Raw genomic sequence first — 15,182 nt, 5'->3', positions numbered from 1 at the left:
AATCAATGCAAGTGATAATCATATCTCTGAACTAACAAAGCTTAATGATTCTTCAACATCATATTCTCCAGAAAATAGCGAAAGTATGCAAAACAATCAAGTGGAGGGGGAGCACTTGGATTCGAATACATTAGATGACGAACAACATTCTTTCGAGGGGGAAAAAGAAAGGATGAATGATGATGTTGAGGGGGAGCATTCAGAAAATATTGAAGATAATAATGATTTTCATGATGCTTGTTCGATTGTAGGCTCAGAAAACGATGATATGTATGAAGATGCATCTTTGGAATTTGATCCAGCATATCCGCCAATGGAAAAGTGGACAAAAGATCATCCGAAGGATCAAGTAATTGGGAATCCACAAGAGGGAGTTTTAACAAGAGCTCAAATTCGTGCAAAGAATGAGGTATTGAATACTCATCAAGAATTTTGCATGTTCAATGTTTTCATTTCTAAGATTGAACCAAAAACAGTTAAGATTGCAATGGAACACTCAGATTGGGTTGTTGCAATGCAATCTGAATTGTCTGAATTTGAACGAAACAAGGTTTGGAGGTTAATTCCTAAACCTGAAAATGTTTCGATTGTCGGGTTAAAATGGATTTTCAATAATAAAACCGAAAAAGATGGAAATATTGTTCAAAACAAAGCCAGACTTGTGGTTAAAGGATATTCACAACAAGAAGGAATCGACTATGAAGAAACTTTTGCCCCTGTCGCAAGACTCGAGGCGATTCGTATATTTCTGGCTTATGCAGCTCACAAAGATTTTGATGTTTATCAAATGGACGTGAAATGTGCATTTCTAAATGGAGAGCTTGAAGAAACTGTTTACATGGAACAACCCCCAGGTTTTATTAACGAAGAATTTCCAAATCATGTTTATATTTTAGATAAGGCAGTTTATGGTTTGAAACAAGCACCACGAGCATGGTATGCAACTCTTACCTCATTTTTGAAACAATCTAAATTTAAACAAGGATCAGTTGATCCCACATTATTTCGAAAGAAAGTGGGGAATCATCTAATGGTTGTTCAAATTTATGTTGATGATATTATTTTTGGCTCGACTGACCCTGCTTTGTCTAGAGAATTCGAAGATTTGATGAAAAGTAAGTTCGAAATGAGCATGATGGAAAAAATCAATAATTTTCTTGGTTTGAATATTCGTCAAAACAGAAAAGGAATTTTTATTAATCAAGAAAAATATACGAAGAATCTGTTGGAAAAGTTTAGATTGACGAATAGCACGAAGTTACGAGTTCCAATGGCAACAGGCATAAAGCTTACATCTTCGTTAGATAAACCTGCCGTTGACATAACTTTATATAGGAGCATGATTGGTTCATTACTTTATCTTACAGCTAGTAGACCTGATATCATGTTTTCTGTGTGTAATTGTGCTAGGTATCAGTCTAATCCACGAGAACCACATCTCACTACTGTGAAGAATATCTTTCGTTATCTTAAAGGAACAATTTCGTTAGGATTGTGGTATCCTTCGAACACTGGGTTCTTTGTACAAGCATATTCGGATGCAGACCTGGGTGGTTGTAATCTTGATCGAAAAAGCACAAGTGGTGGATGTCAATTTCTTGATGGCAAATTGGTGAGCTGGCAGTCGAAAAAGCAAACATGCGTATCAATTTCAACAGCTGAAGCAGAATATGTGGTTGCTGCTGCTTGCACTTCACAAATAATATGGATCCAAAGTCAATTGCGTGATTATGCAATTAATATGAAAAAGTTTCCATTATATTGTGATTCTCAAAGTGCGATAAGAATTTGTCATAACCATGTGCAACATTCGAAGACTAAACATATAGCTCTTCGTTATCATTTCATCAAAGATCACGTGGAAGATGGAAATATTGAAGTACATTTCGTGAAAACAACTGATCAGTTAGCTGACATTTTCACGAAAGCTTTGGATAAAAAATCACTGGTGAAGATTATAGAAGGACTTGGAATGATCGATGGAAATTCTGTTCAATGCGAAAAAGAAGAATGATGCATGATAAGGAATGAATTAGAGGTGCTGACTAAAAGATAATGCAAAATCATTCAGCATTCAGAGGTTACTGTTCATAGTCAACGCTTCGACCCCTTCGAATTCGCACATTTGTTACTTATTTTAAGGGTTGATTCAGAGGTTACTGTTCATAGTCAACGCTTCGACCCATTCGAATTCGCACATTTGTTACTTATTTTAAGGGTTGATTCAGCTGTTACTGTTCATAGTCAACGCTTCGACCTCTTCGAATTCGTACATTTGTTACTTATAAGGTGATGATAAAATTTTGCATATTTGCATCAAGTACTATTTCAATTTTCGAAAATTCAAATATCCAAAAAGATTTTCGTTTATTTTGTCATTTAATTTTCGGAAAATTCCAAAATCCAAAAAGATTTTCGTTTATTTTGTCATTTAATTTTCGAAAAATTTAAAAAATTCAAAAAGATTTTCGTTTGTTCTGTCTTTATTTTCGAAAAATCAAAACATCAAAAATATTTTGATTCCTATTTCTTTTTAGTATTTTGTTGCAGATTCTCATGAAGATACAGCGGAGATTATGCTTGCAGTACTCGGGTACGGTACATTTTTCGTATGAATCGATAAATTTTTTATCATTCGAACTAGTTAGGATGTCCCTAGAAGCATGCTGTTGTATGTTGACCAAAGCCTCCATGACTCAATGTGTGTGTAAGAAAGCCTTAATGAAATTATTGATACGAAGATTTCTTCCCAATCAGGCTTATATTCACATTAGTCTTTGAGCTACCTTACTCTTCTCAAAATGAGTTAAGAGTTTATTGTTTGGTCCAAACACAACAGAGGTACTTTTTGTGTCTTATATCAATCTTTTTCATCCATAAAATTCTTTCACGATCACACACGAAGACATATGTCCGAGAGGTTTCTGATCAAACCCATCGAGACTTAGATATATTAAAACTTTGTGTTTATGATCTGACATCATGAGACCGTGATGAAAGTGAAACCCAATTTTCATTAACTTTTAAGGAATTTACGGGGAACTAAGTTCCAGATTTTCACGAAACTTTTGTTTCTGTACCAAAATTTGAAACTACAAATCATATTCATTTCGAATGAGTGGTCTTGATCAAACATTCGAAACCCACGATGTTTGTTACCCAACAAGATCCAACATATAAATTTTTTCTTGAATATGATTTCCATGTGAGTTTCATTCGAATGTCCTAGTCATTTCAAAAATTTTCAAAGCCAACTTGTCACTGACTACACTAGTCAAACAAGTAATTTCTGTTCCAATTTCTCACCTTATGTTTAGGATGACATGTAACGAAATTTTAAACCATCCTCGAAGCATTATAAAAGAAGCCCTTTGATACTTATCAACAAGTATTCGATTGTAATTCACGGGAACCCACACAAGCTATTGATCATTTCTCCTAATGATTAATGAAGTAATCTTTGCCCGGGATTTCATCTGCTTTTGTGTCAATGGTTTGACATCACAATATCCCATGTTTTTATTATATTCGTTTCTCGTCTCTATTCTTTGAAACACAGCACTCACGAAATCCTTGAGGTTCTGAGTAATACCAACTCAGGCTGATGATTTCGAACTTCTGGCGTATGACTTCACTTTTCATCCCAAAAGTGAAAGAGCCTTGGTTCCATTTGAAGGGTTCGGACGGTTACAATTTTCTTGGGGATTACAAGACAGGATGTTTATAAATGACGTATGGTATTCTGTCCGTTTCTCAAGGCGATGTGACAGCTACTTTTTGACGCATGGCTACTTTTACGCAGTAATGGTCCGGTTTTCAAGGTGCCACGTCAGATATCATTAAATACATATCCCGCTTCAAATTCAAATTTAAGGGTTACATATAAAAGGGAATTCCAGGGGTTCATTGTCAGTTTACGCGATCAAAAAGCAAATTTTCCAAAATTCTCTGTTCATCATCATCTTCAAACCCTAACAATGGCGACTTCTGCTCATGTTGATTCTCATACCACTGAAGATGCCTCTTCATTACCAATAATGAAGATTCAAGCAACAAACTACTACGTGGAGGGTGACGTTTCTCAGTACCCGGAAGAATTAAAGATGCTCATAGTTGATTTGAAGAACTCGGTTTTGGCCAAACCGATGTTCAACTCTTTCTCTGTTCCATTGTCCTGGCTTTCTCAAGCAGGATCAACTGCGACATATAACAAAGCAACTGATACGATTACTTTTCATCTGGTGAACGACAAAAAGGTCAGGCTAACCAAGAAACTATTTTGCCAAATTCTTGATATTCCGAATTTGCCTCCATATGTTTTATTTACTTTTCCACAAATCGTTCACATGTTTAATGAGATGGGATATCAGCCACCATTGTCCAAGATTAGTGATTTTAAGAAATCTGGTCATCCACGAATCTGGAATTTCTTATTTGGTATTTTTCTACGTTGTTTGACTGGGAGATCAACTGGCCTTGATAAAGGAAGAATGGAGGTTTATGCCATGGTTGCTGGAATCTACTATGATCTTCAAGTAGATTATTCTACACAGTTGTGGAAGGAATTCCAAAAGGGTGTAGAACACACGAATGCTATTCATGGTATTTCGTGTGCAAGATACTGGAGTTTGATTCTGCAACACTTTTACAATAAGGAAGGGATTTTGGTACCCACTGATGAAGACAAAGCAGTTTTTCAATCTTACCACTATCCGAAGGAGGTTACAGATAATGCTGATGTTTTTCCTACAGTTGCTCGTATTCCAGATGCGATGCTTAAAACAGTTGATTCTTCGAACCCTGTATTGGTAGCCTATTTGACGACAATTGATTCTTCAATTAAAACTGGTGTTTTACTGGGAGGAGATGATAAGAAAACCAAGAAGTCGAGAAAGCATGAAACTGAGTCCAGATCTTCGAAATCTCCAAAGAAGAAGCCTGAAACAGTTGAAGTGACTGTTGCTGAGACTCAAGTAATTGAGCCCATTCTTGAAGAAACACGAGAACATGTAGTCCTTCCTTCGAAGACTGGAATGAAGTCTACTCACAAAAGCAAGTCTCCAACGCACAAAGTGGTTCGAAAACCTCAAATAACTCATCAAGGGATTCTAATTAGAGAAGTGCCCGCACCTGTTTCACCGGTGTCCAAGAAACGAAGGGCTGCAGACATGGCAAAGCATTTGTCAAAGAAAAAGAAGAAGAAGACTCGAAAACTTGTAATCTCTACTGAGTCAACAGATGATGATAGTGAAAGAATTCCTGAAACTCCAGAGTTTACTCTTATCACCGAAAGTTTCACTCCTGAGAAGACAGTTGTCATACCACCCGAAGATTCGATTGCCAAATCAGTTCCTGAGGAGGTTCGAACTTTAGGCATCCCTACACACGTATCTGATACGGATGCAAATGTCAATATGGGTGAAGGAGGTTCGAAGAATGAAGCTACAGGTCCATCTACTTCTACTTCATTTGCAAGTACTGTTTCTTTACCGTTATCTTCTACTCCTCTTACTTCAACAACATATTCCCCAACATTCGAACACATTCTTGATCAACCCTTTACCTCTATTTTTTCTTCTCAATCTACTGAGCCACCCAAAACAACTTCACCTATTCAAGATACTGTTTGTATGGAAACAGAGACTGATAATGAGGGGTTGGGCGGTATGTTTGACGACTTGGAGTTTCATGAAGAAGAAGAGCAGTTTCCAGATCACATGCTGATGACCATGAAGCAGTTTAAGATTTTAAATCAAAAGTTGAATTCTGTCATTCAATCTCAAGCAGGTCTAGGGGTTGGTTCGTCTGTTTCAAGTGTTGAAGTTGATTCATTGCTGAAGGTGTTTGAATCCAGAATCATAAGTAAAGTATCGGGGATGCTTAAAGATTCTGAATCTCGAGTCTTGGAGAAGATTGATCATAATGATCAAAACAATGAAATTCAGATCAATTCTCAAAGTTCGAAGTTTGCTGGTAATCTGAAAGAATTGAAGAATGTTGCAAAGGAACGACATGTTCTTTTTATTCAAGATGTGAAGAAAGTTCGAGAGGATGTTAACTTGCAAATTCACAAACTTCGTGAAGATATGAAAATAGAAATAGCAACTGTTCAACATGACTATGCATCATTGCATCAAAAGGTTGATATCATTTGTGACGCAGTCACTCGATTTGTTAAGTTGTATGAAAATTTGAGTCCTCAAATTACTCAACTTTCAACATCCGAAATTGCAAGCTTTGAATAAGTGCTTAAGTTGCTTAAGGAGTTAAAAGAGATTTCTGATAGGCCGGTTTCTTCTCCATTGATTACTTCTGAATTTTTATCTCAGAAGTTTATCCAATTTGAAGCCATTCTCAACAAGCAACTTGCTCCTCTCTTTCGCATATCAAGTCTTCTTCCAACCACAAATGCCCCACCTGTTTTCACAGGGGTGCAAGGGGGAGAAAGAAAAACTAGTGAGTCGAAGACTAGTGGAGAAGATGCGAAAGTTGTGGGAAAAGTCTTTTCTTCGAAAATCCCTACAACAAAACCAATAATTGTTTCTGCTGAACAGGTGACTTCAACAGTCGTAACAACAATGCCAATTGCAAGACCAATTTCGAAAGGAATTGTGATTGGTAAATCTTCGGAGACTGGTGGGAGTGGTTCAAAACCAAAAGAGACAACTGACAATCAAGCATTAAAAGATAAAGGGAAATCGATTGTTGTGGAAAAATCAAAAGAAGAAAAGAAGGCTGAAGTTGATGCTGAAATCGAAAAGCTCAGAATAGTTCAAAGCATTATGGCTCAGCGAGCAAATGATCCGAAGGGAATGGATAAAGGGGATCCAACTAAACACTATAACTACGAAAGAATCGAGGCCAAGGTTGCATTCAATCACATGTATTCATTTGAGAAGAAACCAAAGCAGAGTTATTTGGTCACAAATACTGATGCAGGCCAGTTGGATTTTCCCATAAACGAAATGATGTTTATCATGCCTCAGTTCAAAGTAGAGGAGAATTTTAAAAATAAAGATGAAGGTACACACATGAAAATTCGTTTTCATGCTGTTCTTGGAAAAGCCCCTGAGGAAGTTTGGTCTTCAATAAAAATCAAGAAGGTCATAAGTATGAAAAAGGATGTGGTTTTCGAAAACACAGTCCAAAATGTTAAGTATGTGGTTGCCAGGGCAAATGGAAATATTTGCGAATTCACTGTTGCAGATTTTCCATTAATGACAAATCATTACTTTGCATTACTTTTGAAAGACAAATCATTCTCATACCTTCAAAACACAGAACCATATGAATTCAAGCTTGGAGTAGCTCACATCAAGATTTTTATCGAAAACTATTATGAGTGCTTGGCACTAACAGATGTTGAATTAGCTACTGCTAAAGGAATGGAAATTAAAGCTCCGATGGCTCCTACGAAGACTCAGGTTGAATTGAAGAAGTATGTTGATGGTGAAATTTGCCTGAAGCCTTTTGGAATTGTCTTCGCAGGAAAAGACAAAGCTGGAAAGTCTAAACGGTTCTTATTCCAAGCAAGTGAAGTCGAGAGATATTCAACATCTCAATATACGAACTTGATTGTTCGTATGAATCATTGCAAGAAGAACAATGAATGCGACAAGAAAGAGCTGAAGAAGATTATCTCCTGGTACACGGAGATTCGAAGAGTATTACTGTATTCCATCACACTTCTTACAAATTGAAGACTTCGACTATGATTACAAAGGGGGAGATTGTAAGGGTCGAATTATTGTAATTAGTCGAAGTATGTTTTGAACTCTTCGAATATTTTGTAATGTATTTTACAAGGGCGCTTTTATTCGAAGCTTTAGAGTCAATGCCTTAGTATATTTTTTGTATGCTTTCAGTTCCCTATAAATAGGGTTATTTACTAGAGTTAGATAAGAACTTTTACAGACTTGTCTACTATTCTCTGTAAAGAATTCGAAAGCATAATAGAGCATAACAAGATCATATTTACATCGTGTGTTCAAATCTCATATTCTTACTTGAATTCATACTCTGATTAATTCATTACTCGATTCATTAGTTCATCAATACCCTAATTTTCCTTTAGTGTAGATGAAACCTGAGATTATGTGTTGATTTCAATTTTTATTCGATTAATTTAGTGTGGTTCTTACTTGTGTTTGATAGATCCATATCCTAGCATGTTAAAGTTATACTTTTTATTACGTAATCTGCATTTTTTGTGTAGTTAGTTGACCATTCTAGTTATTTATGATCATTGAATTGCTATATATAGAGATATAACATATCCTAGAAGTTAGTTGGTAATTGTTAGTAATTTTAACTGTGTTAGAGATCATTAATGATTTACATTATGTGCTTGTATTGCTCGTCTTGATTATAGATTGTTAATATCTAGATCTTATTATTCATAGTCCAAATAACCTAAAAATCAATTTAGTGTCCAAATTGTTGAATGATCATTGTAATAGTAGTTCATGAATTGACTAAACACTAGAAAATCGGAACAAGATCACTAATAACTTTATAATTTGGTAACCATAGAAATAATCCATATTATTAGAAATCAACCATAGGAAAAAGGTGATTCGAAGCTAAACAAAATTACTTGTTAATCTTGAATTAAAATATTTTTATGTTTGTTTTCTTTAGTAAAAAGTAATTTAAGTTAATTTGTTAGTTGATATTTATGTTTTTTCTAAACTAGAAAAATCAGATAAAAAACCCCCAGTTAATAGTCTATTTCGTTCAGTTTAATTGGTAGCAATTATTTTCTAGTTAGAATTTTCATTCCTTGTGTTCAACTCCTTAGTTACTTTACTATACTTATACGCGACTACGTACACTTCCTACTTGTGTTTTAGCTGGTAAAATTAGATAGGATTATAAATTTAAAACTATAAGTGCATAAATAAAACACATCATGACACTTAAACCATTAAGAAAACAATTCAACACAAAACGACGAGTAGAAGCTCAAGGTTGGGTTTATAGTCTCAAGCGGTTAAGACATCTTCAAGGGTGGCCATTTCTTTAACTTGTTACTTTTGGTAAAAAAAAGAGTACAACTTGTCTAACTACTTTATTACATACAAAATAAACAAATGTAAAATACCTACTTATCTAATATCTAATGAATAAATAATCAACCACACAACACAATGGTCCTAATGGCTTGTTTATAAACAACAACATCATATGAAACATATAAACATACACCTTGTTCTTCTAAGGCGATTTTTTTTTGAAAGAGACAAAGTCTCAACAAACTTTATTCAGAAAAAATAAAAGAATACAAAAAGGTACAAACTGGATTACAGGAATAATAAGAACAACCTAACAAAGTTCCAACCAATTGAAATCCAACTTTTCAACCACTTTCTAATCGCCCTATACACCCAAAATTTATCCCAATAACTTCTAACTAACCCGCATAAAGAAACCCCACTAAAACCCTCAAAAACTCCTAAACTCCAAGAATTTATTAAGGATAGGAAAAAAGGTATCTTCTCCCCAAAGCTATATCTCTTCTAATTATCAACATAAAACCTCCAGCTTGGGGAAAGACCCTTAAAAAACCCATCATCCAAGGAGCAAAATGATCAATACAATCCATAAAGTAAATACACAATATCCAAAAAATAAAGAAACAAACAATTCTTGAACGAATCCAGCACTTCAGCCAGCCTCCAAATCTGCCAATCCTGTAATCCCTTGACACCCGAATTCTAGCCCTCCCAAAAAGCTTCCTCATAATACATCTGCATAACAGCAAAATCAGAACAAAAAGAAACACCCATACAAGGTAACAACCGTCAATTCTTTCAAGTAACAATCTGGACATGGCATCAATCACATGTCGAGGATAGAGTTTCAAGATATTCTAAAAAAATATCATATCTATCCATCTATCCTTATTGGTACCATTACTTATTATTTGGAGAAGAACCCCAAAATAAGTAAGTAAACTGTCAATTCCTTTTATACCCTTCCACACGCTGAAAAATAGAAACAACATACTTAACCCATCTTCCAAATTACTTCTGCTGCTTCCTCTCCTAGCATCCCAACTGCAAATAGACTTATCAACCCAACCACTACTAGATCTCAATTTCATTGACTTCATTAGATTCCTGATTTCTATTCCCACCCTCACTCCAATTTCTCATCTTAGCCACTCCCCACTCCATACAAATCTTGCAATTCTGGGGACTAAAAGGCGCCTCAATTCCATGCAACCTCAATCTAACCTCTTCAACTATACAATAAAAGATCCTTATTGAAGAAATTTTCTCATTTTTGAAAATCCTCTTATTTCTTTCCTTCCAAATGATAGCAACCATACTAGCAAGGGCAGTTTTTATAACAACATTCTTTAAAGATTTACCCTTCACTCTTAAACTGAACCACTGAATAATACTAGCCCAGTCATCAGGACAGTCATCAATCCCCGCCTTTTTCTTAATCTTGTGCCAAATCGAATTAGGAATTTCACACATAAAAAATAAATGATTATGCGAATCCATTCCATTTCCACAAAAAGCACAATCAAGATTTCCCATTGATTCCCAGTTTTTGACTCGATCTTGGGTTTTCAACTTCCCTTGTATAGCCATCCATAAAATAAAAGCGTTTATGGGAATATACTCTTTAAACCAAACAATATCATACCAAAAAAACCCTTATCTCAGGCCCATATAAATCAATCCATACCTGCTTAGTAGAAAACCTGCGTCCAATACCATTCAGATCAATCCAATATAATTTGTCCCTATCCTGATTCCTCAACAAACAAATAGGATCCAAAGACAAATTAGGGAACCTCTCCAACCAATCCCCTGTCCATTCTATTTTACCATCAACAAAAAGATCCGTAACCATAGACCCATCCTGAAATCCCTTAGTAATTTTCTCCCTTCGTGAGATGAAAGAGCCAATATCGCTAATCGGGTGCCACCTATCATACCATATTGATGTCTCAAAACCTTTACCAATGTAAGAAGTGATAAAAGGTCTAATAATATCTCTTAAATCCAGAAATCTTCTCCATCCCCAACTTAAACTCGGTTTACTTAAGATATCCCAGAAATTCCTTTCTTTTATGTAGTGAAACCGAATCCAATTAGCCCATAAGGAATCTTTATTATCTAAAATGTTCCACACATGTTTAGTTAACAAAGCAATATTCCATTTATTCAGATCTTTAATCCCCAACCCGCCTTCTTTTTTAGATTTACACACTATATCCCAACCCACCTTAGCTTTACCTTGCTTCATCTCACCTCCACACCAAAGGAATCCTCTTATAATTTTTACAATCTCCCTATTAACCTCAACAGGAAACCTAAATATAGACGCCCAATACACATGCATAGAACTAAGAACATAATGAATTAATTGGAGTCTACCTGCAAATGAGAGATTCTTATTGTTCCAGCTGAGAATTCTCCCTTTAAATTTCTCAATAAGCCCTTTCCAATCCTTATTGAACAATTTCGAAACAGAAAGCGGAACCCCCAGATATCTAATTGGCATTTTCCCAATAACATTTCAGGATGCCTTATAGAATTTGGAAGAATACCCATCTGCCCCTGGAGCTTTAACATCATCTATATCAAACATGGACTTTTTCATCTCCTCATCCGAAACAACCTTAATCATATCAACAGCACTCTCCTGATCCAACACATTCTTAAAGAATCCCACCTCCTGACATAATTCGATCATAGGGATCTTCATACCAAGAAACTTCGAAAAATGTTCCACAAACTTATTAACAACTTCCTTTCCATGCACCTATCTTCCCTCTTCATCCAAAATAGTAACAATTCTAGATTTATTATGAATACCTTTTAATGTTTTATGAAAAAATCTAGAATTCCTGTCCCCATCCTTCAACCACGTAACTTTACATCTTTGAGCAAGGAGGCTCTCTTCATCATCAACTAATTGAATATAAGAATTGATAAGGCTAGCATGACGGGATCTAATCTCAACATTAAATTGATCCTTATCAATATCAAACTGAGCAGCATCAAGATCCTTTTTCATCGCATCTAGTTTCTTACTAGAAACTCTACATTTCCCAAAAAGAGCTCTAAAGGTTTCTTCATCAATTTAAGTTTTTGAACAATTTGAAACATAACAAACCCATCAACTTTAGTACTCCAAATATCTGCAAAAATTGGAAAAAAACTCTTCTTCGCTACACATAAAATTAGCAAATTTGAACGAGTGAACCGCTTTCTCAATCTGCTGAGGAAATTCAAGAATGGCTGGGCAGTGATCAGATGTCCTGTACGGTTTGAAAACAGCATGCGCATTAGGAAACTTTACTTGGAAATTGGAATTCACTATAACCCTATCTAGTTTTTTCAAAAGGCCACCAATGCCCCTAGGCTTCTTGCTCCAAGTAAAATGAAATCCAGAATAGTTAAGATCCTCCACTTCTATATCATTAACAGAATCTTTAAACTCCCCCACTCCACACGAAGTACGAGAACCACCTTTAGAACTATCCGACAAATTAAGGGCCACATTAAAGTCCCCCATTAATACCCAAGCAGAATCCCTAACAACAGTTTTATGTTTAATCAAACTGTGCCAAACCCTCCTCCTATCTATATAATCTGACGCCGCATAAACAAAAGAGATGTAAACCTCCATATTAGTGGAAAGAAATCTAACAAAGCAATGTATAACTTGCTCTGAGAAGTCAAGGCACGTAATATCAAAATGGTTAGGATCCCATCCTAGAATAATACGAGTACCTTTGATGCAAATAGAACTATTAGAGATCCAATTCCATTGCCAAAAAGTTTTGGAACAAATCCAGCTCAATTTACATTCCTGAATATGAGATTCAAGAATCGCACATATTCCCAGATTATTACTACTAATCACATCAATCACCTCATTCCGTTTAACTTTTTATTCATTCCACGGACATTCCACACCCCAATTTTCATCATTGATTACCATTGGAAGATTTGGTATTTTCCCCATCAAATACCTGAGATAAGATTCTAACTCCAACCATTCCGATACTACTCTTCTTATTATTATTAACTCCAACACTTATACAGCCCACATCCTTGACAAGCAGCCCAAACGAATCAAGAACAAAATGACCACCTTTTTCTGACATAACTGAATCTTTCACAGATCTTGAAGAAACATCCTTTAAGCTACTATTGCCTGCAACAGGATCTTCACAAGAATTCTCTTTATCCTTATGCAAATCAAGTTTATTCTTCTTATCCTCACTTTGCCCCTTATTCAAATCAACCTCCATATTTTCCACAAAGTCCTCAACAATACTCCCTAATACCTCAAACCTACTATTCGATTTTTTCATAATAGGAATATCCACTTTTTTGTTACCTGTAGACTTTGACGAATATATACCTTTATTCGGATCAATGTTCTGATTCCCCATCTTTTCTTTAATCGTATCTATTACCCCTTTCTGTTGAATTTTATTATCTTTCACTTCATCCTCAATAGATTTCTTTCTATCTGCTTCATATAATTGATTCTTTGCTTGATTCCAACGGCTAACACTACTATTTATTTTATTTCCATTTTTCCCTTTTCCATTACCTCCTTTAAACCCTCCTCTACTTCTATTATTGCTACCCCAATTTCCATTCCCAGACTTAAACTGATTACTCTTATTAGAATTATTTCCTCCACTTTCTTTCAACCCACTAGTACCAGCACCATTCATATTACCCTTTCCTCCTTTTTTTATAACCCCCGTATATCCATCATTATCCACTATACCTTTACCTTTATTAACTTGATTACCATCCTTTATGTCCTTCTCCTTATCTCCTTTTTCCAAATTCATAGCCATAAGACAATTCTTATCATTATGCCCATAAACTTTACAGCAAGAACAACGCGATGGCATCCAAGCATACTCCACTACAAAACTTTGAGTAACAGCAGCATTAGTGACAAAATCCCATGTAGAGACCTCTATAATCTTCTGCCATTCCTTATCAGCAGCCATTTCGACTAGAATTCTGGCATAAGCATTCCGTCCCTTATGTTCAAGGCACATTTCTTCAGTAAACGTATTGAATGCTAAAGGAATCCCCAGTTTGCTCGCTATCATACATAGATTCTCTCCACTCCATACCTCCAAAGGGAGATCATAAATTTTGATCCAAACAGGAACCTTATCATGAGTATTCTTAGTAAGGGTGAGTCCAAGCCTCCATCTATACAAATAGATAGGGATGTTATTGTATAGCAGCCAAGGACTACCTTCCAAAACTGCATGCAATCCTTGTTCATTACAAAATTTTAAAAACAGGAGCCCTTTGTTGTTCATAAACACATCTTCCAAACCCACATTGTTCCATATCCTCCTTATCTCCTTGTGAATTGCTGGAAATGAAATTTTCTTATCAATCAAGTACCTGTAAAGAGTATTCGAGTAAGGAATACTAGCTTTTTTCAAGTTCTCAATAGGTATAACAACTGGACCATCAGCTCTACCATCCAATGCAGGAATAAATTTAACATCTATTTTACCTTTATGCATTTTTCCTTTTAAAACACCTGCATAAGATTTCTCACTTGCTTCCTTCCATGATCCATTCATCCATTTATCCCCTTCATCATTCCCAATAACATCATTCACCTTAACTCTTCCAGCAACCCCCAAGAGGGAGGGTTCCAAATTGATGCTATTAATAACTGTTCCAATCTTTTTCCATTTCACTATTAATAGCCATATCATCATTCCCATTCTCACCTTCAATTTCAGAATCAGAAATTCCTTCCTTAGTATTTATCAAATTACCTTCCTCATCCCAAAACACCTTATCTTTATCACCCCTCATATCATTTTCAATTTCCATATTAACCTCCATAGTATTCAGCTTCCAATCTTTCACATTCATGTTTAGCTTATCCCCACATAGGAATGAAAAACCAACTCCTGGAATAAATTCTTCATAAGCAGTACCACTACCCACCTTATCCTTGCTATTACCTAAAGTTTGGTCACCATTTCCACTCAAACTTCTAATAGCACCATCCTTAAGATCATCACTTCCAGCAACAATATTACTAATACCTTCCATAACATCATACGAATGAATAGAATCATCCAATTGTCCAGTAATATGTTTCACATCAACAATTGGGTTCAAACCTACATCCCCAGATTTAGTCCCATC

The 15,182-nt window shown here is 35.5% G+C and overlaps 1 protein-coding gene across 1 annotated transcript; it reads right to left on the bottom strand.

Moving 5' to 3' along the window:
- Positions 1-11,538: 11,538 nt before the first annotated feature.
- On the bottom strand, positions 11,539-12,654 carry LOC145164571 (uncharacterized). Its single transcript, XM_079083283.1, has 3 exons — positions 12,185-12,654; positions 11,815-12,064; positions 11,539-11,697 (listed from the first exon to the last, which is right to left on the bottom strand). Exons 1-3 carry the CDS (start codon positions 12,652-12,654, stop codon positions 11,539-11,541), a joined length of 879 nt encoding a protein of 292 aa, XP_078939409.1.
- Positions 12,655-15,182: the final 2,528 nt, after the last annotated feature.

Source organism: Lactuca virosa, chromosome 3, assembly GCF_052849685.1.
Source record: "Lactuca virosa cultivar CGN04683 chromosome 3, Lactuca_virosa_CGN04683_v6, whole genome shotgun sequence".
NCBI classification, from domain to species: domain Eukaryota; kingdom Viridiplantae; phylum Streptophyta; class Magnoliopsida; order Asterales; family Asteraceae; genus Lactuca; species Lactuca virosa.
This window is presented reverse-complemented; position numbering and strand designations above follow the sequence as displayed.